The sequence below is a fragment of the Caloenas nicobarica genome, chromosome 2, assembly GCF_036013445.1.
Source record: "Caloenas nicobarica isolate bCalNic1 chromosome 2, bCalNic1.hap1, whole genome shotgun sequence".
NCBI classification, from domain to species: Eukaryota; Metazoa; Chordata; class Aves; order Columbiformes; family Columbidae; genus Caloenas; species Caloenas nicobarica.
This window is the reverse complement of record NC_088246.1, coordinates 115,816,025-115,840,519: the sequence shown is the minus strand read 5'-3', so window position 1 is coordinate 115,840,519 and position 24,495 is coordinate 115,816,025. Positions and strand designations below refer to the sequence as shown.

Here is a 24,495-nt window from a genome sequence, read left to right as displayed (position 1 = left end):
CCTTAAAAGTTTTCATGTTAAATTCTACAAAGATAAAAAAATAATGAAACATACAGAAATTAAAAACCAGTGAAATTAATACATTTTAAGACAGCCTTTGAGTAAGACAAAGCAAATAGACTTCAGGAAAATTCTGAGATCCTAATAACCAACCTGCACCCAACTCAAAGGAAGATAATAGTCACTTTCTGCATATTTGCTATTACTTAACATAAAGAGATACCACCATGAACATTTTCACAGGAAAAATTATGTGATTTAGATTTTTTCTTTTTTTTTTTTTTTCTTTTTTTTTTTTGGTCTTAAAAGAAACCTCAAACCACCCCCCAAATGCATCAGTTTCATACTGAGTAGCCACCTGGATAAGTTTATCAAATACGCCTAGACAGTAGGAATTTTTTAGGATAGCTCTAGTGTACTATGCATAAACAAACATATCTGAAGTGCAAACAGATGCAAAATGAGCTGAATTTAGATTTGCTAGAAAGTGGTTTTGGTCTTCCCAGAATAAAGTTCATAAAGTTGCTTTTCTAGGCTTTTTTCAATATCATAGAACATTTCAACTTGTTACATGAGCTTACCTTTGTATCAATCACAGTAATGTCCATTTTGTACTGTGAAAGGTCAGCTCCTGGGTCTATGCTCCACTGGAGGTTTTCTAAAGGTTTATCTTTCAGGTCTGGATGCCAAGAACATGACAAAAAAGACAAATAATCAGAATCCAATTCTGCCAACAACATCCTATAGCGTCTAAATAAAAAGTTAGCTTTCCTTTTATCAGTTCTTCTTTGGGCTTAGGGATTGTTTTTTCTCAAACAACAAACATGCTCATTTGGTGTAAATCATATTTTGTCAGAAGAGTTAGAAACAGAACTTTAAGTTTTTTGTCATATTCAGGGAGCACACCACGCCTTTGTGTTTGTATGAGGTACTTAATACATAGACTAGAATAGACATAAAACACTCTTGCAGGTAAAATCTCTGTACTGTGTAAATCAAGTAGTATTAATACTGGATGTAAGACATTAGAACGATAAGAATACAAAAGTTAGTTCTTAGAATACAGAAGAGTACAAAAGTGTGTCTGGTCATTGTTCCAGAGGTGGCTCTTGATTTACCTGTGAATTAGTGGTTTAGATTCTAAGCTACATGGCCATACCAACTGCTGACACTTTTTTTAAAAAATTCATAATGCAAGTATTTCTAAATAAAGTATGCAGTGTAACAGCTCAACTAAGGAGTACAGAAGCAGTGATTCTGCAACCTCAATTCAAAAAATAAGTTTTGAGACTGGGATCACTTAGCAAGAAAGAAGATACAACTTCCAGGAAGACTATTTGGCAGCATCTGCTCATTATCACTAAAGGTACGAAATTCTTTGAGGATCATCAGGAATCATGAAAAATATTAACAAAATGGCTTATCTCTACACGTAAGTACAGTTTTCAGATATTTGATATAGACAGTTTAAACTTTCTGAGATGTTATTTCAGTATCTGTTATTCACATGCTGCAGTAAACAAGAATGCTAAATAAACAAGAAAGAACAAGATTTCTAGCCTGTCGAGTTTACAGCTGAATGCCAATGATATATTTGTTATATAGTGGCAAAAGAATGACAGGAAGATGCAGATTTAAAATGTGGAGGTGATTCTGTTCAAGTCTTCTCAAGATAAGACTAAGTTAGAAGCAGAAAAGATTGAAGTGGGAAAGAAGATAATATGAAAAACTCTGTTCAACCATAGCACAGGCTGGGGGGGCAAGGGACAATAAAAGGAACATTTTCATCAAATTACCTTGCTTATTTTGCAGTACTTTATTTTTTGATAGTCTACAAGGGTTTGGTTGAAGTACAGATGCAGGTTCAGACTCTCCATGTCCTGTCCTTGTTTTCTTTCTATTTGGTACATGGCCACTGGCAACCTAACAACATATTGCAATTTTACTATTTCCTAAAACTTAAATATAATATTTCAAAGGAGAAGGACAAAAATGACAGAAAAGCATACCTTCACATCATCAAAAAGTTGCTCTGTCTCTGCAGAACTTGATAGCGGTGCAATTTTGAAGGGAGGAACTTCTTCTTTCATTTGGATCTGCATTTTCTTATCTGGGAATGGTTTTCCCAGGATTGCCACTTGTACATAGGATTCCTCTTGTAAATCTCTGCCAAACAAACAGCTCTCATTGTTGGCATTTTGAATAGATGATGAACCTTCAGGAATGGGTTTCCCTAGCTGTGAAAAAATGTCATGCAGAGTCACCTGTTTCAGTCTGTTTTTACAGGTCTCCTCATTTGCTTGTTTTTTCTCTTGACAACGAACTCCGGAGAAGCGATCAGAGAGATCCAAGGGCTTATCAACTGTGTGTTCCCCATTCATATGTGGAAGGTCTGATTGAAAGGGCATAGAGTTCTCTTTGTTGAAGGATGTCTTTTCACAGCGAATTGCATGTTCATCTTCAGCTTTCTTTCTCTTAGCACACCGGCTTTCTAACTGCCGCTGGTGTACGAGAAGGAAATCACTCTTGATCGCCTCATTTTTAGCTGCACAAGTGTTTCCAACACAGGTTACAGGCTCATTATTCTTTTTCACAACCATTTGCCTATTGATAGAGGCCTGGCTGATAACTGAGTTGATTTCAGTTCCAAGATTCAGTGGTGCAACAAAAGCAACATCTTCAGATTTTGATCTACTTTTATGTGGTCTGGAACTGGAAGGATTGTTGAAGAGGTTGGTTTTGAGATTAGGCTTCAATCCTGAATCTAAAATACAAGGGGCATGACTTGTACTTGAGTTGTTCTTCACACTGCTAGAAGCTCCAAAAACAGGAGAAGCTACCTGAGAATCCCAGTCAACATGTGGTGGAGTGTTCTGAGACGGATCTGAAAGACTAAACACAATGAGAGGGATTTTTCTGGTGTACACAGTGGGCTGGGAGGAGAGAAAGGGATATAGAAAAATTACAAGTTTCCTATGAGTGATCTGCTTTAAAACAGTTAGAGCTGCTAGTATTAACTCAAAGCAGAAGGAAAAATAAAAGGGAATTTTTTTTTTCTAGGAGTAAGTACTGTTGCATTTAGAGCTGTAAAAGGCACACAAAACAGACTTTATTCTTCATTTTAGTATGGTGTGAAACTCTGCCCCACATTCCACTGAGAACCAAGGACAAAATGAAGCTTTTCTAGGCATCTCTCCTACCAAAGGACTCCCTACCTTTCAATGCAGTAAAATGGAAGAAAGCGAGAACGGCTGTGATAGCAATCTAGGTTCTTGCATAGATCTTATAATCACAATAACTTCTGCAAGTGAAGGAAAAATGTGCAAGCTTCTTTCAGGTACTCTGCTTTTTACTTGTCATCAATAAAACATACATTTAAGCGAACAAATAGGGGCTAAAAAAATTCAGTTAAGACCACATCATCCTGAGGAGAGTGGGAATGGCAACAGTCAACCACTAGGACATCTAGTTGGCAGAAAAGTTGTACAACCATTTCTCTACCCCAGCTCCAGGCCTCCTTACCCCCAGGTTTAGGGGCCTCAGAAGACACCTTGCAATAACAAGAGTCAGTGAGGGAGGGACTAAGTACACAAAAAGCCCAAATCAAAAGTTCGAGAATGAAGTCAAAGTCCACAGTTTTGCGTTTTATCAGTTCCTTTGCTTCTAATGTTGTATTTACTTGCAAGAAGCCCATATAATATGAAAATATTTATTTCCATGTCTGTACCTTTAAAACAAGCTGCTGTAAGGTTTAAAATTCTACTAAAACTAGAACTTCATATAAGCCTGTTTAAAACAATATTATTATAACCAAGTGGAAACACACCCTAAATTGTTGTCATCATTTCTTGATTCAGAAGCTGGATGTTTTCTTGAGTCTTCAGACTGCGTGCTCTCTGGGGCCTGGCTCATAACAGTGTTAGTTCGGGGAGGACTTAGTACACTCTGGGACTCCTTGTGAGTGGTGAAGAAAAATGAAGAAAGGAAGTGTGAGAAGCTATTAGAATTAAAAATTAGAAATATGCTAGGTTTGCACATAAATATTCTGAAGACCCATTTAAATTGACATATGTAAAACTGAAAACCAATAGAAGTTAAAAAAAGGAGATAAAATTTTGATCAACAGCTTTAAAGAAATCTTATGGAAATGAAAAAAAAAATCATAATTCAAATGCACACACACACACTCAAATAGTCCGCATACTGTCACTTTCACTGTAGTTACCAAGCAAAAGTGTCAAACAATCTCACCTGAGTCACCAAACAATATGTTTTAGTGTCTTAGACATGATTACTGCGCAACGGGAGTTTGGCAGACCCAAGCATTTAGTCCAATGCCTCAGTCAAACCTGAAAGTTGTACACACAAGCAGGAACTGTTCCCCTACCCTCCTCCCCAACCCCCAGACAGGTCGGCACAGTTATCTCTCTTCTTGCTAGAGTAGTTCTGTAACGAGTAAGCAAAAGCAAGCCAAAGAGAGGTTACTGCAACTTGGAATACTTTTGCAGAATTTTAATGCAAAAGAGAAATATACTGACAAACTGCCTATGTAAGAAATCTGGGAATACTACTTACAGATTCCTCTTGAACAGCAAGTCCAATTGTTTCTGCCACGACTGCAGCCAAGTTAAAAGATGGCTTTGGCACAGGATAGCCTCCCATCCTTGGTTTATCTATACGAGTAGAAAAAAGTTCACGGTGAGTTACATACATATTATAATATCTTACTTGACTCACACAGATGTTACAAGCACAGAACTAAAAAGACCACGAATTAAAATCATAAATAGTTTGACCTGTGTCAGATAAAAGTCTTATCTGGAAGTGGTAAATGGAGAAGGAGGGCAAAAGAGTAATTTCTGATAAGAGCAAACTGCTGTCTCATTATAGAGAAATAGTCTTCCAATTTGAAACAGCTCCCCAGAACTAAAATACAAAGACAAGCCAATGTAAAAGTTGCTTTTCAAACTCCCAGTCCAGGGCATGAAAAGTCTGAGAAAAGTGTGTAGAACAGTGGAAAAGTATATTTATAGTAAGATGCATATTTCCTAGATTACACTTATAATTATCTTTCTTATATCTTTACTAGAAAAGCAAATAGATGAGTTTCCCTTCTTTCAGTGGTTTAACATTACTCAGTTTATTAAACTGGGGCAAAGTAATGTGATGGGAAAGTACAAGAACTACAACCAACACAATGCTGACATGCACAAATAATTTCAAAATGCCAATTCTCAGCCATTTATAGTTAGATACTTAACAGAAAAAAAATCAGACACAGAAAGTTCTTGTCAAAGAAGTGTTTATGCAGAAGGACTTAAGGCTTGTACCAATTCACAACTGAAAAAAAAAGGGAATAATTAACAGATGCCTTTCTAAATGTTACATATTGATGTCAGACAGTAAGTGTAATTCTCAAAATGCTTTATCTCCCATACAGCTGGAAAATCAGATGTAAGACACTTGGATAAGTCACCTAAGACATCTGCAAAAGTGCTGCATTGAGCTTCCTTTTATTTCTTGACTCTAAGCCCTGATGCTATGACACATGATTGAGTGGCATACAGACAGGCATCACCAGACAGGCATTTCAGCAGCAATTCTCTGATTAAACATAATATTCTCTTTCTGGCACCTTCGTGTAGAGATGAACCCTCACCTGTTGAGAAACCCTCCATTTTACAATATTTTTGCCTTATTTTGAATGGAATTAGAACTAAATCAATTAATACACTTACTTGGTACAGGGGACAGTTGTGGATCACACGTGTCTGCCACTAGTATCTCTTCTCCGTGGTGACTGTTCACTTGTGTGGAATACAGTGGAATTTTTCCAAACTCTAGGAGAAGATGTAGAAACATTCTCAAACAGTGAAATTACATATCCTGTTACGATAATTTTGTGTAGATACAGACCACGATTTTAAAAGCACTTGAATGTGAATTTTGATATGTCAGTAGATCCAGTCATCTAAGCACATCTGATTATTTTTATTCTGAGATATCACTATGACAAATTAGTCACAAATATTTCGTATTGATCCTCTATCTCATAAACACAAGCCCAGCCAGTCATCCATTAAACAGTGACGTGTAATTACATCGCTTTCAATACTGACCACATATAAAGTATGTATTCAATCTATATTTCAACTGTTAATATGGCAACAAAACTATTACGGAGTAAACCATTAAATGGAATAACTTGCTGCATCAGCTAAGGTAATGAAAGGTAAAAACCCTGAGACTTGAATCATGGCTGATTTTGTGCCATGTAGTCCTTTCTATCTGGACACCAACAGCTTTTCATAGCCATTAACCATGATAGGTATTTACACCATTTCTCACATATTTAACTTTGGTTTAATTTAGTAGCTCATTTTTTATATACAAAAAAATGGAGAGAAGTAGGTATGTTTAGAAAGGAGAAGCTATTCACAGCATTAAAATTACATATACAAAATAAAGGGCTTGAATAACCATCCCAGTCTCTTCACCCCACAGTTGTGCTATTTTCCTTCTTGGAAAGAAGCTTTTAGTCAAGACTTATTTAGATGTAATCATATAGTATTTAAAATACCTTTTTTATTCGACAAGATAAATTAACATATTAAGAGCACCTCAACAGTTTATCATATTTCCTGTGTATGACTAAAGTACAAGCCCAAAGTCCCTTGTTTCACAAAAATATTTGTTATAGTTAAAATACATTAGAACTATTTCTATGACATTACAGAATGAAGTTTGGAAATCAAGTGTGCACAATACTTCTGGACTTAGACACAAAACAAATGCTAACAGTGTATCAGTACTGGAAAAAGAAGGATCATGTAGCTGCTAGAATTAGAAATTTATCAGTTTCAGTAATATTACTTTAATTGCAGAATTGCTGAATGGGGCAAAACATTTATTTCACTGTCCACTAGGTGGTGACATAGCTGTAGGCACAAGTCAAACCCTAACAGATTTTATTTTTTAGTAAGTTTGGAGTTACAGCACAGATATGGGTTGGAAAACTGTTATATTGTCATGTGTATGTGGATGAAGAAAAGCAGGAGGCTGAGATAAGCTTTGAGCTGATATAAGAGTTACTGCTAAAGACATGTTTCCCCAACTCATGTATTATGGCATAAATGGAAATGAGCCAAACAAAAAAAAACCCCACCCACAACGTTTTTTTCCACTCTTTGCAATCAAATTTATACATTATCTTTTTCTTTAGCATTCAAAAATATTTTTTCAAATTAATTAAAAAAATACAATACTCTTACCACTGTTGCTTTCCACAAGTTCCAAATCTGAGTGTGTATGTTCTGTGTATCGGATATGCTTGTTCTCTTTTTTTCTTCTCATACGATTAACCACAGAAAATGAAGAAGTCATAACTGGAGAATCTGGAATGACTCCTTCTTTTAATTCCACTGCTTGTTGCTTTTGCTCCCTGAAGACCAAATTACGTGGTCAAATAAAACCTCAAGTCAGCAAGATGAAGAGCTTTTATTTCATTTAGCAGGACAAATCATATGGTTCAAGAAAGCAACAATTTAGAAAATACAGCCATCTTAATAATACCACAGTGTAAAAAAAGTAATACTAGAACCCAGTTTTAGACACAGCTAGCAACAAATTCACAATTACTCAATCAAGCCTAAAACCAGCATGCAACCCTGGTTCTTCACATCAACGTTTAGCTACTGCACTATGGAAGACTTTCTCCCTGGAAGAAACCAGGGACTATACAGTTTCTAGCTTGTCCTCTGAAGCATGTGCTACTTGAACGAAAGAAAGCTGAAATGGATGGACTAGTGTCTCCCTCCCTGTTTGGAAGGCCATGCATACCCCAAGAATCCTAACTATCATAAATACAAAACAAAAGCTTTTGGACAATTTTAAATGGTAATGAACTGCACTATATTAAAAACAATCCCTCTCCAGACCATTGTATAATACCTCTTATTAACCCCACAAAGGTCTTCAGAGAGGAGCATAAAAAGCAATGAAAACCATGTAAAACAAGTAATGTAAAACACGAGTTATGAAGCTTCTTTTCTCTCACACTACCAGCTCTAACAGCATGTTGCAGAGCCATTATATAAAAATTAGTATAACAAATAACTATGTCTTTTCTCTTCAAAAACTCTATCTAGACACAGCAAGGAAGTAACAACAACAACAACAAAGCATTAATTTCTGTTCCTTTAACTTAAATAGAGTTTGTTTAGTACTTAAAAAGGGCATTGCTACCTGTCATATGGTGCTGGTAGCAAGAAACAGAGGATGCAGTAAAAGAAAAACACAAGGAAATCTAACTCATCCTGCTTGGTCATCTTTCTGCAGTAGCACTTTTCCTTATGACTCTCAAGAGAAAACATGGGCCAAAAAATAATTTCCTGACTATAAACAGAAGGATGTAAGGCTTTGATGCAAGGGAAGAAGACGAAATCTGGATATATTTTTCCTTGCGTTGAAATGAACCACAAGATCTTATACAAAATAAGTTAATCGGAAACTGTAGAAAGCTGCCCGGCTTGAGACAAAAAGCTTTTTTGCAGCTAGGCTTTTTACCATGACTAGCTTTGAACGCTTAATGACAAACAATGATGCACTGATGCTCTGAAGTCTGGATGAATCCTATTGTACGATTCTGTAATTCCTCTTTTCTAGCACATTTACAAAGAAAGCACCGTAACTGGAAAACTGTATCACCTACTTACATCACCTTAAGCAACAAACCAAAATAAACAGCTAGCCAGTACATTCATCCAGTTACTTTGCAAACTGAAGTTAGCTATTAGAATTCTCGTCACATTTTCTGGCACATGTGGCCTTGTATGACAAATTAGCCTACCGTAAATGTATTTTTCTGTACCTTACTTCTGTGCAAGCCAACAGGTAGTTCCTACATACCACCACAAAAAATTATCAAGTTAAGAAACTGCCATATATACATGATAAATATATAATAAATAATTTCTGAATCTGGAAACATTTATCTGAGACCCCAGGAAAGGCTTTTGCAGAAATTTCCTTGCTATTTCCATCTGTGGATAACGAAACCCTAATCCGATAAAGGATCGGATAATGCAACTCTTCTATAATTTAATTGATTCCAATTTTATAGAGGATACTTAGACTTTTTTTTCCTAAGATACTAAACCTTGGTAACAAAATACAGAAGACTGCAAAAATCTGATTTCTTATCATGCACCAGAAACAATCTGGTACCTTGCACCTATGTGATTATGTTATATCGATCTAAGTTTTTCGCTCTAAATAAAGTCACATGACTACAGCTCAATGCAGTGGCTCTACTATGAATAGCAGGACTATCCTTGTTAATTACTGTTTATCTACTCAGCTCTGCACCCACTTCAATAACCATGTAACATGCAGAGAAAGTAACTTAAGTGCTACATTGGTCATTGTCAACTTTCCTGCAGTGGCTGGAGATTTTTACTGGAAACTAAATTACAAGACTGGGGATCAAACTAAGACAGGTGGATGGATCTGTCTGGTGTTGATTTTTTTAATGTCACCTCCTAACTGCTCTCAAGTTGCATAGGAGAACCATTATTAAAAAGCAATTATACAGTGGGAGGCATATAGAATTTTTTTACTACTTGGTATTAAACAGGAGTACTCCTAGGGCCATGAAATATGTTACTCTGAGAAGATGAAATGCATACAGAAAAAGGATGATTAAGGTGTAAATGATGGGAGGCAAACCAAGAAATACAAAGGAATAGGACCACAGTAATTGTGAACTGAAGTCTAAGTTGTTTTACTTCTCTACCCAAGTTACTTTCTGACAAAGACAAGAAAAAATTACAAGCAGAAAATGTATCAAGGCTACACATCCTGTCCCATTCTCCCCATACAGTATGCAGCTTGTTCAGGGAGTCAAAACTGAGGTAAGTTTCAGATGACATCAGACCACAGCTACACAAGTTGAGTGGAATTCGGCAAACACGATGCCCATCGACAAGAAGGGCCAGAAGGAGGATCCAGGGAATTACAGGCCTGTCAGTCTGACCTCAGTGCCGAGGAAGGTCATGGAGCAGATCATCCTGAGAGACATCACATGGCACATACAAGAAAACCAAATGAACAGGCCCAGTCAACATGGGTTTATGAAAGGCAGGTCCTGCTTGACCAACCTTATTTCCTTCTATGACAAGGTGACCCAACCAGTAGATGAGGAAAAGGCTGTGGATGTGGTGTATTTAGCCTTTGACACCGTATCCCACAGCATCCTCCTGGAGAGGCTGGCATCTTATGGCCTGGATGGGTGTACTCCGTGATGGACAAAGAACTGGCTGGATGGCCGGGCCCAAAGAGTTGTGGTAAACAGAGCCAAATACAGTTTGGTGGCTGGTCACAAGTGGTGCTCCCCAGGTCTCTGTATTGGGCCCAGTTCTGTTTCATCTCCTTATCAATGATCTGGATAAGGGGATTGAGTGCATCCTCAGTAAGTTTGCAGAGGACACCAAACTGGGTGGGAGTGTTGATCTGCTGGAGGGCAGGAAGGCCATACAGAGGGATCTGAACTAGCTGGATTGTTGGGCTGACGCCAGTTGTATGAGGTTCAACAAGGTCAAGTGCTGGGTCCTGCACTTGGGTCACAATGACCCCAGGCAGCACTCCAGGCTCAGGGAAGAGTGGCTGGAAAGCTGCTTGGCAGAAAGGGATCTGGGGGTGTTGATTGACAGCTGGCTGAATATGAGCCAGCAGTGTCCCCAGGTGGCGAAAAACACCAACAGCATCTTGGCTTGTATCAGGAATAGTGTGGCCAGGACTAGGGAAGTGATTGTGCCACTGTGCTTGGCACTGGTGAGGCCCCACCTCGAATACTGTGTTCAGGTTTGGGCCCCTCATCATAAGAAGGACGTTAAAATACTAGAGAGAGTGCAGAGGAGGGCGACAAAGCTGGTGAGGGGCCTGGAGCACAAGTCTGATGAGGAACGGCTGAGGGAACTGGGGCTGTTTAGTCTGGCGAAAAGGAGGCTGAGGGGAGACCTTATCACTCTCTACAACTGCCTGAAAGGAGGTTGGAGCATGGAGGGGGTTGGTCTCTTGTCCCAAGTAGCAAGTGATAGGACAAGAGGAAATGGCCTCAAGTTGCACCAGGGGAAGTTTAGATTTCATATTAAGAAAAAAATTCTACACAGAAAGGGTTGTCAGGCATTGGAACAGGCTGCCCAGGGAAGTGGTGGAGTCACCATCCCTGGAGGTGTTTAAAAGGTGTTTAGATAAGGTTTTCAGGGACATGGTTTAGAGCTAGAGTTAGGTTATGGTTGGACTAGATGATCTTAAGGGTCTCTTCCAACCAAAATGATTCTGTGATTCTAAGAAAGTAACACCATCCCTGCCTTGCACAGTGCACCGTATTTGCATATTAATCACATTATATTGCACATTCTTGCTATCATATCAGATTATAATTTGACAGTCAATTTGTAGCTCATTATTCTTATGGCTTTCTTCCAAAATTTACTATTTTTTTCTTTTTAAAATTATAAGAAGTTTATTTTTAAAATTTATTGCAAGATCCTGGCACTTGCTGACTAGCTGAGCAACTACCTTCCTAGTTAATCTAGGAGGAAATAATTGGTCAAGAGTGAACAGCAGAATAAAAGGATAAGATGTGAGGCTTTGCTATTCACTGTGACCAGAATAATCTTGAACAACCATGAAGTCAAACAGAATTTCTATGAACAAGATGCACACAGTTAAAAGAAAGTAAAATATCTGCACAATACAAAGATGCTAGTTTTATGCTCTTATAGTGGCAGCAGACTGTTTTCGCGGTCTATTAAAACAGAGGAAACTCAAGTTTTAAAGACTTAAAAGCTGATATTTATATTCCCAGACATTACTACTGAGGAATGAGGGGGGAATATCCAAAAAACCTCAAAACTTACTCCAACTCCTTCTGTAACTGCTGGAACTGTTCAGTTATCTTTTTATTTTCATCCTGTAAGTTGGTTTTTTCATTCACTGCAATTTATAGGAGGAAAAAAAAAAGAGGAAAAAAAAGAATCAGTGCACACATGTTAACATCATAAGATACTTAATTTTATCAAGTCCTTTAAGGAAACAGAACCAATTCTAAAACTTAATACCATACACCCTCCGCATGGCTTACCAAAAGGAATTTTCAAGCCAGTCATTAAAATGTTGTAAAACGGTGTGTTAGAAAAGCCAAAGGTATCAAAATTACTGGATCATAATATTAGTTCTACACAATCATTAGTTTTGTCCATGTACATAAAAGTGAGACTGTGTTGTAAAGACAAATGAATTGCTCACTCAGCTCCATGGACAAAATCGCTTCCTTAGCTTGAAGGCAGCCTATGAAGTCTAAAGTAATTAGAATTTGGTTTTAGCCACCAAAGCGACCAGCTAATTGGAGAGAATGGAAAAAAATTTCTTAAAAATCAGGTGAATATTTTGGAATGTAAGAGAGCAGTCAGAAATTTTTTATTTTACTTTTCCCAATTTCCAGTTAATTCTGCCTGTACTTCACACTAGCTTATTGCATCACCTTCAGCCTTTTTTCCAGGCTGTCTCAAACTAATGTAGTGATAGCTTCCAACTTTTCGGTTCACTTTAATTTTTATTTTCTTGTTGTTATTTTTTTGTTGTGTATTTCACTTCTGGATTATTCTTCACTGAACTTTTTTGCTGGTTGCAGGAAATACATAAATTGTCATATAGATCTCAACCCAAATCCATGGAAGATTACTGTTTTGACAGACAGTGTTCAAGAAGATTTGTACCTAGAAGGTCTCACCCTGATTTTTATGGCACAGAGCTTTATCTAGAGATTGTTTGTACCATGTTTGTTGTTAATCATTACACTCAAGGATTCAGAATATTTTTATGTAAATATAAAATATTAAGAGTCTTTGAAAAATTAATGTATTTTATATTAATATATAATCTAATATTTCTATAATTTAATTAAGCACTGAAAAGATTCTTATTGTGTCTGGCATTTCCCATATTTTAAATCTCACTGAATGTCTACTTATTCTTGATCAAGCAGGACTATTAAACAATACAAAATAATGGTAAAGATACCATTAACATTTTAAAATCCTGTCCTGTATTAGTTAGTACTTTATACAACTATTTTTTCCAAACTCTCTTTATGAAGAGATTTGTTGTCTCCAGCCTTCTTGGCACCTACAACAAATAGTTTATTTTTTCCTGTCCCAAATGTACTACTTCCTGATTTCAAAAAGAGCCAGCTACAAGCTGTCTGGTGTAAAGCGATTCTTCCGTGGCTTCAGAGGGTTATGTGAAGGTTATGGGTTACTGCAGTTAAGCGCAAAGACCAACTACAGGACACAGGCTGGACCCAGGGAACTTCTGTTTGAACTTGCTGCTTTGTAATCACCAGTTACTTTTGAAATCAGGGTTTCCTTAGGAAAGCTGGCAGTCAGTAATTCTATGCCTTAGCTGTAGAAATAAACAGAAGCAGCCACATTTTATCTAAAGTAGCTACTTCACACTGTAAGATTTTCCACATCAGTTCACTTTCAGTATCAGCACTTCAATCTCAGAAGGTAGGTCAAATGACTAGTAATTGGTATGCTGCATATTTTCAGACTGTAGAGTTAAGTATCTATCCCCTGACTGAACTTCTCGAGCTTACTGAACACACCATACATAAATTATATCAAGTTACAGCAATTAATAAAGAACTAGTTTACAAAATAGTAAGTTTTGTCTTGAGACTCATGGATAAAACTCACTAAGCTCGGTGATAAGTTTAAGATTCTGCTGCCGTATATTTTCAAACTCTTGCTGCTTCTTTCTCATGTGTTCTTCGGTTACAGCACAACGATCACATAATCCCGCTCTTAATCTACAATAAAAGAAAAAAAGTCCTTCTGTTAACAAAATATTGCCACACATGAAGCAGATATCCACACTTAACTGGCCTTTTGAACAATGAAAACCAGACAATTTCTGACAACTATGCAGAACACCACTAAGTACTGTGGTTTTATATGTTGACATAGCAATATTTTGAGATTTCTGAACAGTGTAATACTACACGTAGTAACGTTTGCATAAATGCCTGTAGGTACTGGTACTTCTAAAGCAACATGCATTACTTTAATAAAGTGGAGCATGCTACACCTTGCCAGTGAAAGCTTTTGTGAGGTGTCCTACTAAGAATACTGTCAGCTATACATTACGATTCATTATAAGTACAGTTCATTCAAGCATTTCAGTAAATAGTTACTACTTCATCTAAGAAGGCTATATCACTTCCATTAAGCAAAGTAATAAAAAGACAAATAGTAAGTTCGCTCTGTAACAAATACCAAGCAAATATGAAATCCGTTATCTAGACGCCAATACTTAAAAGCGGATTCAAAAGTCCACGTGAGGCTTTGCCTCCACTGTCTCTAATGGTTTAGATCAGCTGTTTAAAGCTCACCCACTATCAGAAAAGGATTTGTTACGATCACTCCATCCGACTTGACACATTCATTCATGCAATGAAATGTGTGTTCATTTTACAGGTGATAACCGAAGTATACTTATTTCTGGTACAGAACAGAAAGCTAACAGCTTTACTGAAGTATAAACTAGACATTATTTCGCCTGCTAAATAAGAGACCAATTGGTTAAGAGTTCTTGCATTGCTGCTGCTAGCACTTGTAGTATCAAAAAACAAAAAAACAAACAGCAGCAAACAAAAATGAGAAAACCAAAACAAATCAACAACAAAAAAACCACAAACAAACAAACCCCCACAACCCCAAACAAAACACTTAAGTTTCCAATTCCACACTTGAATACTGGAAGTAAAAGCCATCTTGGTTTATGGATATTTTAATATTGTGGAATTATGGAAAGAGTATAATACTGAAATGCCTCTTCATACCAGCTCATCTGACTAGCTGTGTAATATACACAATTTTATCATCTCCTTGTATTAAACCACTTTAAATACTCTTCTTGTTTTCTGCAATTTGAGTACATCATCTGCTAATGGATTAGGAAAAAATCCATCCACTCTGCAAATGTCTCTCTACCTACATGGTGCGAAAGTTTGTTACCTGTATGGTTACAAGTTTATCCCTAAATGCCCTTCACAGAGAAACAGAGCTGAATGCAAAATTTGACTATCACAGCTCTAGAATTTGAGGTAGCATAGGAATGTGGGAAAATAATTTAATATGTAATGATCTCCTGTTCCCAGAGAGTTTCTGAGAGCCTATTAGCAGCAAATTTAACATACGCTTTCCAAACAGTTATTTTTAAAAGAAGAAAAAATGCACTGTAATTTCATGTCTATTGGTTTTGTTTTGCTACACCAGACTAAAAAGGAACAAATAAGTGAAAGGCAGAATGGGTCAAAGGGTGATCAGAATGTCTAAGTCCAAAAGAAGGCAAAGACAGAACCTGTAATTAAATTTACCTAAAACTGACAACTGAGGAAAAAGACCCCCTCCAAATCTGAAAGATTTCCTAGCAAGTTCTTTCATGAGTTTCAAAGTATATTATATATTTTGCCTTGGAGTTTTGTACTTGTATTACATCTTGAACAATATCAAACCTAACTCTACGAAAATGGATGGAAAAAATGTGCCTTAAAATGGCCACCAGCCTTCCAAGCTGATCTATTTAACTTCTGTTCATCTTAACTGAACTAAGCAAGCTAAGCACTTTGAAAATAACAAAATAACAAACAAAAGAATTCAGTCAGAAGAATCTAAATTCTACACTTTTCTTTAAACACACTATTTGGATTGTTTTAGAAAAAGACTGGTTTATGAAAACCAGCAACAAACAAAAACAAACAAACAAAAACCAAACAAAAAACCCCAAACCAAATTAAAAAGACAAACAAAACCAAACTTAGAAAGTATCCAGAGCTACTCTGTAAGAAGAAAACACAACAAACCCAAAAGATAAAAGACGCTACTTCACCTGTCTTCTAAAACCTTAATAGTATCATGAAGTGCTTTTTGCTGTTCTCTGAGCTGTTGGTTCTTGGTGTAAAACTCTTCAAGCCTCTCTGCATCCCTAAAATCAAACAGAGAAAAATATAGTTTTAGCTTTAAATTACAGCTATTAAGTTTTCAATAGAGAAGTCTCTCTGGCTTGTTTCTTTCATATTCTTGGGAGATGTGATTATCATCAGCACAAATATTGAGTTGAAGATAAATGAAGCAAGTGTTTCTGATGAATGGTAATTTAGAAATGTCTGAGTTAGGAAAGGAACAACTAGTTTCTAATTCATATTACAGCTGGGCTTCTGTTGATAAATCTGATTTTTGGTTAGGATAAAAATTAGAGTTGATGACAGCCAAGGCAGAAAAGCTAATAGTACTCAAGCAACAATTTCAGGGAATGTAAGCTCAAGCACATCTCTTATTTGATTTTGCAGCTCAGCTTTCACAATCAGGTCATTTAGGTCACATCATAGGAGTGAGTGCATCTTGCGGTGTGGCAAACCACACTAGCTTTGTAAAGCTCTGATAAGTCTTTAGATCCATTAGAGGTTTAGTTCCTCAAGAAGCAATTCTCAGAGTCTATAGAACATGGATTCCTGTAATATGAATACAAGCAAGAGACCTCTCTTCCCCAAAAACTCAGAAGATCTTGGGGAAAATAACTTCTCTAAAAGCTAGGATTATTTAATTAACAAAGAACATTTCCTTCTCAAAAGAGGTAAGCAAAAGCAGTAACATATCTTTCCATTTTTAGCTCCCCTCACTTTTATTATCAAATGACAAGACTTCTTTAAGATGCAAACAAGGTATGAGCAAAAAGCATGCAAATTTTTTCTACAAGGAAATTAACTTCCAGTAGAAGCTAAGCAGCTGAATCTATGAAACATGACAATGACTGATTTCTGAGAAGTCATTCCCAGCTGTTCTTGTTACCATGGAATCCTTTGTATATTCCATGAAAGTGTGTGTTTGTTTTCAGTGTGCCTGAGAAGGATTATTTGAGGAAGCCATGAAATTAGCTGACAAAAAGCTGCTAAGCACACACACAACAGGAAATAGTAAATATATTTACTAACCTGTTGATACAATTCTTTTACACAAACATACTTTTAAATTGGCACTTTTTTTTTTTTTTAAATTGGCACCCTTTAAGATAGGGTAGTCAAACACATTTTTATATTGCTGGTTTTAGGGTAATACAAGAAATTAACTATCAGGGGTCACAAAGCAAATGGGACAGCCAGAAGCTTCCGCAGTGTACAATCACAGGCATATTTTATTAATACTGAATTTTAAGAACAGGTATTTTATTTCTCTGTACTACCAGTCAGACCAATATTATCATTTTCAGCTGCATATACAACATATAAAACAATGACATGCAAATAGTATGAGGGACCTTTCAAGATTTGTACTTTCACTTTGGGAGGACAAAGTGTTAAAGTCCTGTTACCTCAGTTCATTAACCAAGTACAGGCAAAATCTGAACTCTGACAAAAGCAGTCTGTATTTTTCTGACATCTATGGCATAAAATATGCTATTCACAGAAGGCCTAAAATATCAGATTTTAAAACTTTTTGTCAAGCTACCTTTAAGACATTCTATGGTATTATTTTGAAAAAAAAAAAAAAAAAGAAGAGAGACATTGACATACACTAATACTCCATGCCGCCTTCTGCCTAAACCCTGTAAAATATCACATTGAGAATAAAATGACAGAAGGAACCAGGCTTTTTTTTTTTTTAGTATTCCAGCACACCTGATAAACATGACAGACATTTTTGGCTATGAAGGCACCCTGAGTAACAAATGGTCTCTGACCTAGCATTTACAAGTCATTAGCTCCAATGCTGAAGTGGGGTACAAAATAAGGTGTTCATTGTCAGCTGATTACCAAGTCTGAAATACTAAACCTCAGGTATTCAGATGCACCAAGGAGAACAAGACTTCCTATGTAAGAGTATTGTATCCACAATGTGGTAATTGTAGAAAGCTTCCAGCAAACAATAATTAAACCATTTGGTATGCGTTCAGTCACATCACTGATAATATTCGTCATCTAGAAAATTAACTGACAAATTTAAGATTTTCAGAATGTGTAAGCAACTCATGACACACCAGGTTAAATTAACAATACCGGCAAGAGATAATTTCATCCATTTAGATTAAAATGAAATACCTACTTCATTTCTGAATTATACATTAAAAAACCAAGATGATAAATTGATTTTTCCAGGAAAGTGTAGCTTGTAAGTACAAAACATAGCAGCAAATATTTGCTAACTAAATGTCATCTAATAACCAAACATAATTTAATCTAGTAACATAAATATATTCCTTATGACAGTGCAATATCATTCTTAATGTTCAGAAAGAATATCTTTAAAACATAAACAACACGTATACTAATTTTAATGAAAGATATGACAAAATCCCATGGTACACCCTGAACCCTAAGTCTTGATAATGTTCACATGAACTCATATTTCCAATTGATTAAAAATTCACCAATAGACTAAATAAGCAACAGGGCTCTATTGCCACTTTTTAAAAATTCATTTGTGAACTCTTACGCACAATTAAATTGCAGCTGCAAATAGTATACACTCTGTTGAACTAGTGTTGTATATTCAACAAGAAGCCATATGAAAGCTGACAAATCTGGATCCTGAGGAGCAGATGTATATGTGGGGGAAACAGGAGCTAGCCACGCAGACTTTTGGGATTGTAAACCCTGCTGTAGAGTTGATGAATTGCTTAGTAAATGCAGGGAACCCTGACAGTACCAGAATAAGGTGGATGCTGTTGTGGAAGTGACTAATTAATATTTCCTTTTATGATCCTATCCTAAACAGTTCCTTCAGCTGCCACTGCTACCTTCTAGCAGCTTCTCTGCAGCCTTTAGTTCCCAGAAAGTGCAAAGAAAACACTGTTGCGCCCGCTCAGCAAGCATCAGACTATAGCCTCCGCAGATGAGATCTGTATGAATGCAGCCGAAATATGAGAAAATATAATACTGCAGAGGCTCAAAGTGCTACTGCAGATAATCAAATGTTGGCAGAATGGGTGATATTTAACTGAAATTAGCAAAATACATGCTCAGAGGAGGTTTGAGCACTACAAAGGATAAACAAAAACCAAAAAGATATCTAGGGAAGGGAGCAAACACAGCCATTATACAACTGAAGGAAATTCTTCCAAATGGCCAGTGAAAAGAAACAAGAACAACTCTCCTAGAAGTGAGACACAAGCATAATTCCAGAAGAACTGTTATTATAAAATTAGACAGCAAGTAAAGTATGTACTGTAGTACAATTAAATTACACCTGAAATGCCAGTCTCATTTTAAGATGCATTTAGATACTTCACGTTACAGGAAAAGGAAAGATGGATTCCACTAGAGGGAATTTACTCCTATGGAAAGACACCTTTGTTTCCCTCACAACCAGAAATATAAGCACATCGGGGAGTTTAGAGAAGAACTATCAAAATGCTAGAGAATTGCTTGAGTTACTACAGTGCAAAAAAACCCCACATGATGACCTTATTTTTCTAGACTAGGGAAGGGTTATTTCCTGCTTATAGAATTCAAAAAATATAACAAAAAAGAGGCAGCTGAAAAACCTAATAGGAATTAATTAGGAAGAAAACTGACTATATGATGATAGAAATGTTAGTTCTGAAGAAGCACAAACTACGCTTGAGAGCACTGTGGCTACACTTTAAAACTCAGATTGTATATCTTTGACTTCAGATGGCAATGCTGGGAACGCTAATTTGCAGCATTTTTGCTAATTTTAAGAAGAGTTTAATTTCTTTAACATACCTAAGATAATTATATTGTTTTCCAAAGTGGAAAAAGATCAAGTAATTTATTTTTATTCCTCCTACACACACTTTATAAAGTGCAACTCATAATACATGATACATAATATTAACATAATATTAATGTAATTAAACCTGAAGTCAAAATTTGAATAAGGAATCACATTAGCATATCTCCTATAATTTCATTAAACATAGCTTCAGTCAGCAGAAGGAAACTAAAAGCTGATTTAATGTTGTAAATACATATTGTGATTCTACTGTACATGTAAATCTTGTAATTCAGATTTTTTTCCCCTGAATTGCTTCTAATGAACAGAACTAAAACTTAGTATCAAATAATGACTGCAAAAGAAGTTACATGTGCCTTAAAATATAACAATTCAATGAAAATTAGCAAGGTTATTACCAGAATCTTTACTGAATGACTGAAACATGAGTTAAGACACAACACTAAAGGCAAATGTAGCAAAAAAAAAGTTATAAAAAAACTGGCCTGTTGTCTTGTTACTTACTTCTCTTTTAAAGATTCAACCTCCATTTAAAAATGTCTACCTAGTTGTCTTTCATATTAGAAACGTCAACATCTTGATAGGTATTCTAGAAATACCATAGATAAGAAAACTTTGTACCAGTCATTTGCTCAAGGAAGGCAAATCTAGTGTTCAGGTTCCACACCCTATAAAGAGTTACATGTATCTTCAGCTGCCTTCAGCTGAATTACTGGAAGAGCAGAGTTTTGTACATGCCTGAAGGAAGAACTCATGAAACCTCAATTGATCTTACAAGAATTATGGCCCATTAAGGGTACTCAGACTCTCCTTTAATAAATTAAACCATTAGTTTGAGTACTTACAAGCATCTTTCCTTTTTCAACTTGGATATTTTCAGCTGTAAGCCTGAAAAATTGAAATAAAATACATGTTATAGAATTCTGATTCAACAAAATGAGTGAAACAATAAACTAACTCTCCTTTCACCAATGACATCTGCAAAATGCCACTAATTTTGGGAGAAAATGGTTCATTCTGGAGTTCTTGAGTATGTTCTACAGGATCTTGGAAACAAACACAGACATTATGATCCTAGGAAATAGGGACTTATTAAAAACACACATGGATTCCCACTTAAACAGGTTAAAAAAACCCCTTGTAAAAAAGCCCACATATGAATACCAAGCACCGCCCATTTATTTTCATTGACTATGTCTACACAAGTAGCATAAAATATGTTCACTGTACAGATACATGCATAATCCTACACTTGAAATGTAGCATCCAACGACTGAACTGAAAAATATATTACAATATATACGCATAAAGGAAACATTAAAAATGGATAATTCAAGGCTTCAAAACACAAAAGGCCAACCTAGTCTATTGGAGGTATGCCACCAGACCTTCGCAGCCAAAGCTTCTTTGGAACCCTCTTAAGGTGGACTGAGGAATGATAATTCATCTGTGGCCCTTCTCCCACTAAGGCCCACACACTCCTAAACATATGTCTGTGCAGACATGAAAAGGTTTGCAAATACAACAGATGCTTGCAGAAGGAGAAGATGAGGTCTCTTGTAAGCCTTCTTGCAAATCCATTAACCATTGAGGATAAAATGATAAACTTATGAAATCAGAACACTTTTAAGAAAACTTCTGACAATATACATATACCCAATACAATATCTTACAATTGAAAATGTTGTTTAAGGCAGCTAACAGACATTTTTCTCTCCCCTACCACACTCAACTGGGAACATCTCAAAGGGGAAAACTACTTGTTGAGAAGGCTCCCTCTTTAGGCCACCGACAATGTAACATTCAGAGCCTCAGTGAACTCATGTCACAGACTGCTACAAGACACCAGCGAGACAATGAGGTAAAAATGCACGGTGACTACTTTAAAAAAAAGAGTTCCTAGCAAATATAGCAAAATTCCTTTTATCTGTAAGTGTTCAATACCTGTGAGATGTTATGTTCTATCATGCAGATCAGCATAGAAATAGGGTTTATTTTTTTAAGTAGATGCTATTCATCAAATCAATTAGGCATCTGCAATTAGAACCCTTATAAAGCTGTTTTAATGCTGCTCCACGCCCATTGGAAGGAATGAAGCTGCACAACAATGTATCTCCTGTATGAACAGGTAGTCTGTTCATCAAGTATTTAGAATTGTAACATTGGCAACCTGAGCCACAAATTGAACAGGGAGAGCTCAAAAGGCCCAGTACTGTGCTACAGGTAACACTATCTCCCCTCTCACCTCAATTCAGGAGGAACCAAACTAGTTACTTAAAGGTTGCATTTTTTCTTAATTCAAATGACTGCAATGAGAAGGCAGGAAACCAGTTTGTTACATTTATCCAAGAGCATTGAATTACTACATGGGCTGTAATCTCTTCCTTTTGTTTTTCCCAAGCATTGGGAGGTTTTAAGCATACTCATTTAAAGAGCTATGCTTAAGATTTCATTATTTAACATCCTAGTGAGCACATATAAGTATGTGAAATTCCAATATATACATTGCCCAATTTTATCTTTCACACAATATTTCTATGAAATAGGCAAGCTGCAGACTACATAAGTTTACTTAAAGCTCATGAACGCTTTAGTAAATGACACACTGTCCCCATTAAAGTGATGAAGACTTTATTTAAACTATCGTTAGGCAGATTAATTAACCACACAACACTATTTTATGAAACCTGCAACTTGATTAGACTACGTACCTTTAATTTTTCAATTAACAGCTATGACAATCCCTGTTCTGATGAATTTTCAGATGCATTAAACGTACGTACTTAAAATTGACAGTGCCTGGGAAGACTGCAGCATCTTTATCGCTGAAGTTTTCTTGGAACGGGTTGGACAAGCTTCTGTCAGCACTGACAGAGACTTAATCCTACCTTAAGGGTACAGAGATGGACTAGATGACCTCCTAAGATTCCTTCCAACCCTGTTTTCTATAATTATTTACTTCTGAAGAGCTTCCAGCCATTTCATTTCCTACAGCAATCTATCAATGAGATTGCTTTCCTCATAATTTTCTCTACATCTACGACTACAGTTTTTTTCCCCATTGATATCTTCTGCTTTTCACAGGTAAAGGAATCATTGAAGAGAATTAGGCTATTCATTGTACACAAAACTCCCCTCACATTTCCATGCTGAAATACATTTCTTTTTAGCATAGAGTTTTAGACTTCAATTCATCCTCAGGAACCATGTTGACATGACACACATGCAGCAAGTATCCATATAATTATTTTGAGGTAGATGCAAGTATTAACACCTGAAGAAATTAGTCACTTTATAAACAGCATTATTAAATTCCTTTCTAATTTGTGAACACCACACAAGTATCCTACGCATTCTACAGATAGGAAATAAAAGTAAATACAGTTTTAATTACCATTATTCTGAGCTGTCGAATACTTCTTGATTCCATGAAAAGTCAATTAACACGGACCATGGCCAACACCTTTGGAAACTGGATTGTAGGAGTCCTACCCATTGTCACATAACGAATTTGAGAGAAAATGAGAGCTATTTTGGCTGAAGAGGGGCAAAATTTGGTATTTTTTGCAACTGATCCATTTTAAAAGAGGCTGAGTTTGTTTAGCTAACATAATGGAAAAATACACACTTTACAATGTAGCAATATAAAAATTCAATAAAATCCATTTCAAACTGTATGAGTTTGAAGTATTTTCTAGTCTACATTCTATAGATATATAAATACGATAACCTGTAAAATAGGCCTGACTATCCTACTTTTCATGGATTTGTAATAAATAAAAGAATTCCACCATTATGGTGTTCAGTACATCGTGCATTGTACAAGCAAAAAGCTTTTTCTCCAACTACTAACTTTCCCTTAATCCACCTTCCACCATCTTTAAAATAATTTTTTGCTGACATTTAGATTGGAAACTCATGAGTCAATTTTAATTCTTATTTATAGACTTCAGAAACAAGCAAAGTCCAGGCAAGCCTGTGTTTGATGTTTCTAAAATATCTTCCAGTATTATTTTCTATAAGAGGATCCCCACCTTTTGAAAAAATTAACTATCCTTCAGGCATGTCTTTGATGTTATCATGGGAGACCTAATTTTACCTAACACGGTGCGGGACATACTGACAAAGGGCTAGGCATGAAAAAGACTGCCTAGTGGCAAAATTATCTGGCCCCACCCAGCATGCATTCTAAAGCATATCTTCACTTGCATGAAGAAAACCAAAACTTTAAAATCACGTGCTGCACATCCCAAGAAACTAGAGAAGGGGTCACTTAACATTACTCTCTACATTAGAGCTCTTTGTTTGTTCAGTTTTTGTTGTCCAGACATGCCATAAATTGCTAGATCCCATTCTGTCAGTATTTCCGCATTTATCTGCAGTTGACATCACACCAACTCTGAAAACAACCATCAAGAACTACAAAAAAAACCCAACACAAAGCAAAAAACCAAAAATTAATTAAAAAGAAATATGATTTTTGGTGTGTTTTGGAACACAATATAAAAATCATATTTCATATGGTTACATATACTTTTTTAATGTAACAAAATGCTATTATATGGTACATCTTTCCTTTCAGTTGCCAAACTGATAGATGTTTTTCTATATTTTTGTTTCTGGTGTTTGGGTTGTTTGTTTGTTTGTTTTTAAGTTACTAACGTAAAGCGTCAAGGCC

At 36.2% G+C, this 24,495-nt stretch overlaps 1 protein-coding gene across 1 annotated transcript in view; it reads right to left on the bottom strand.

The window, feature by feature from the left end:
• Positions 1–24,495, bottom strand: part of RBBP8 (RB binding protein 8, endonuclease) — a 38,216-nt gene that overhangs the window by 10,831 nt on the left and 2,890 nt on the right. The window contains exons 3-13 of the mRNA XM_065628072.1: positions 20,663–20,705; positions 15,955–16,050; positions 13,761–13,873; positions 11,922–11,997; positions 7,272–7,441; positions 5,739–5,840; positions 4,576–4,673; positions 3,827–3,954; positions 2,010–2,892; positions 1,797–1,923; positions 582–679 (exon numbers count right to left, since the gene is read on the bottom strand). Of these exons, the coding sequence (XP_065484144.1) occupies positions 582–679; positions 1,797–1,923; positions 2,010–2,892; positions 3,827–3,954; positions 4,576–4,673; positions 5,739–5,840; positions 7,272–7,441; positions 11,922–11,997; positions 13,761–13,873; positions 15,955–16,050; positions 20,663–20,705 (1,934 nt within the window). The remainder of the gene's footprint in view (positions 1–581; positions 680–1,796; positions 1,924–2,009; positions 2,893–3,826; positions 3,955–4,575; positions 4,674–5,738; positions 5,841–7,271; positions 7,442–11,921; positions 11,998–13,760; positions 13,874–15,954; positions 16,051–20,662; positions 20,706–24,495) is intronic.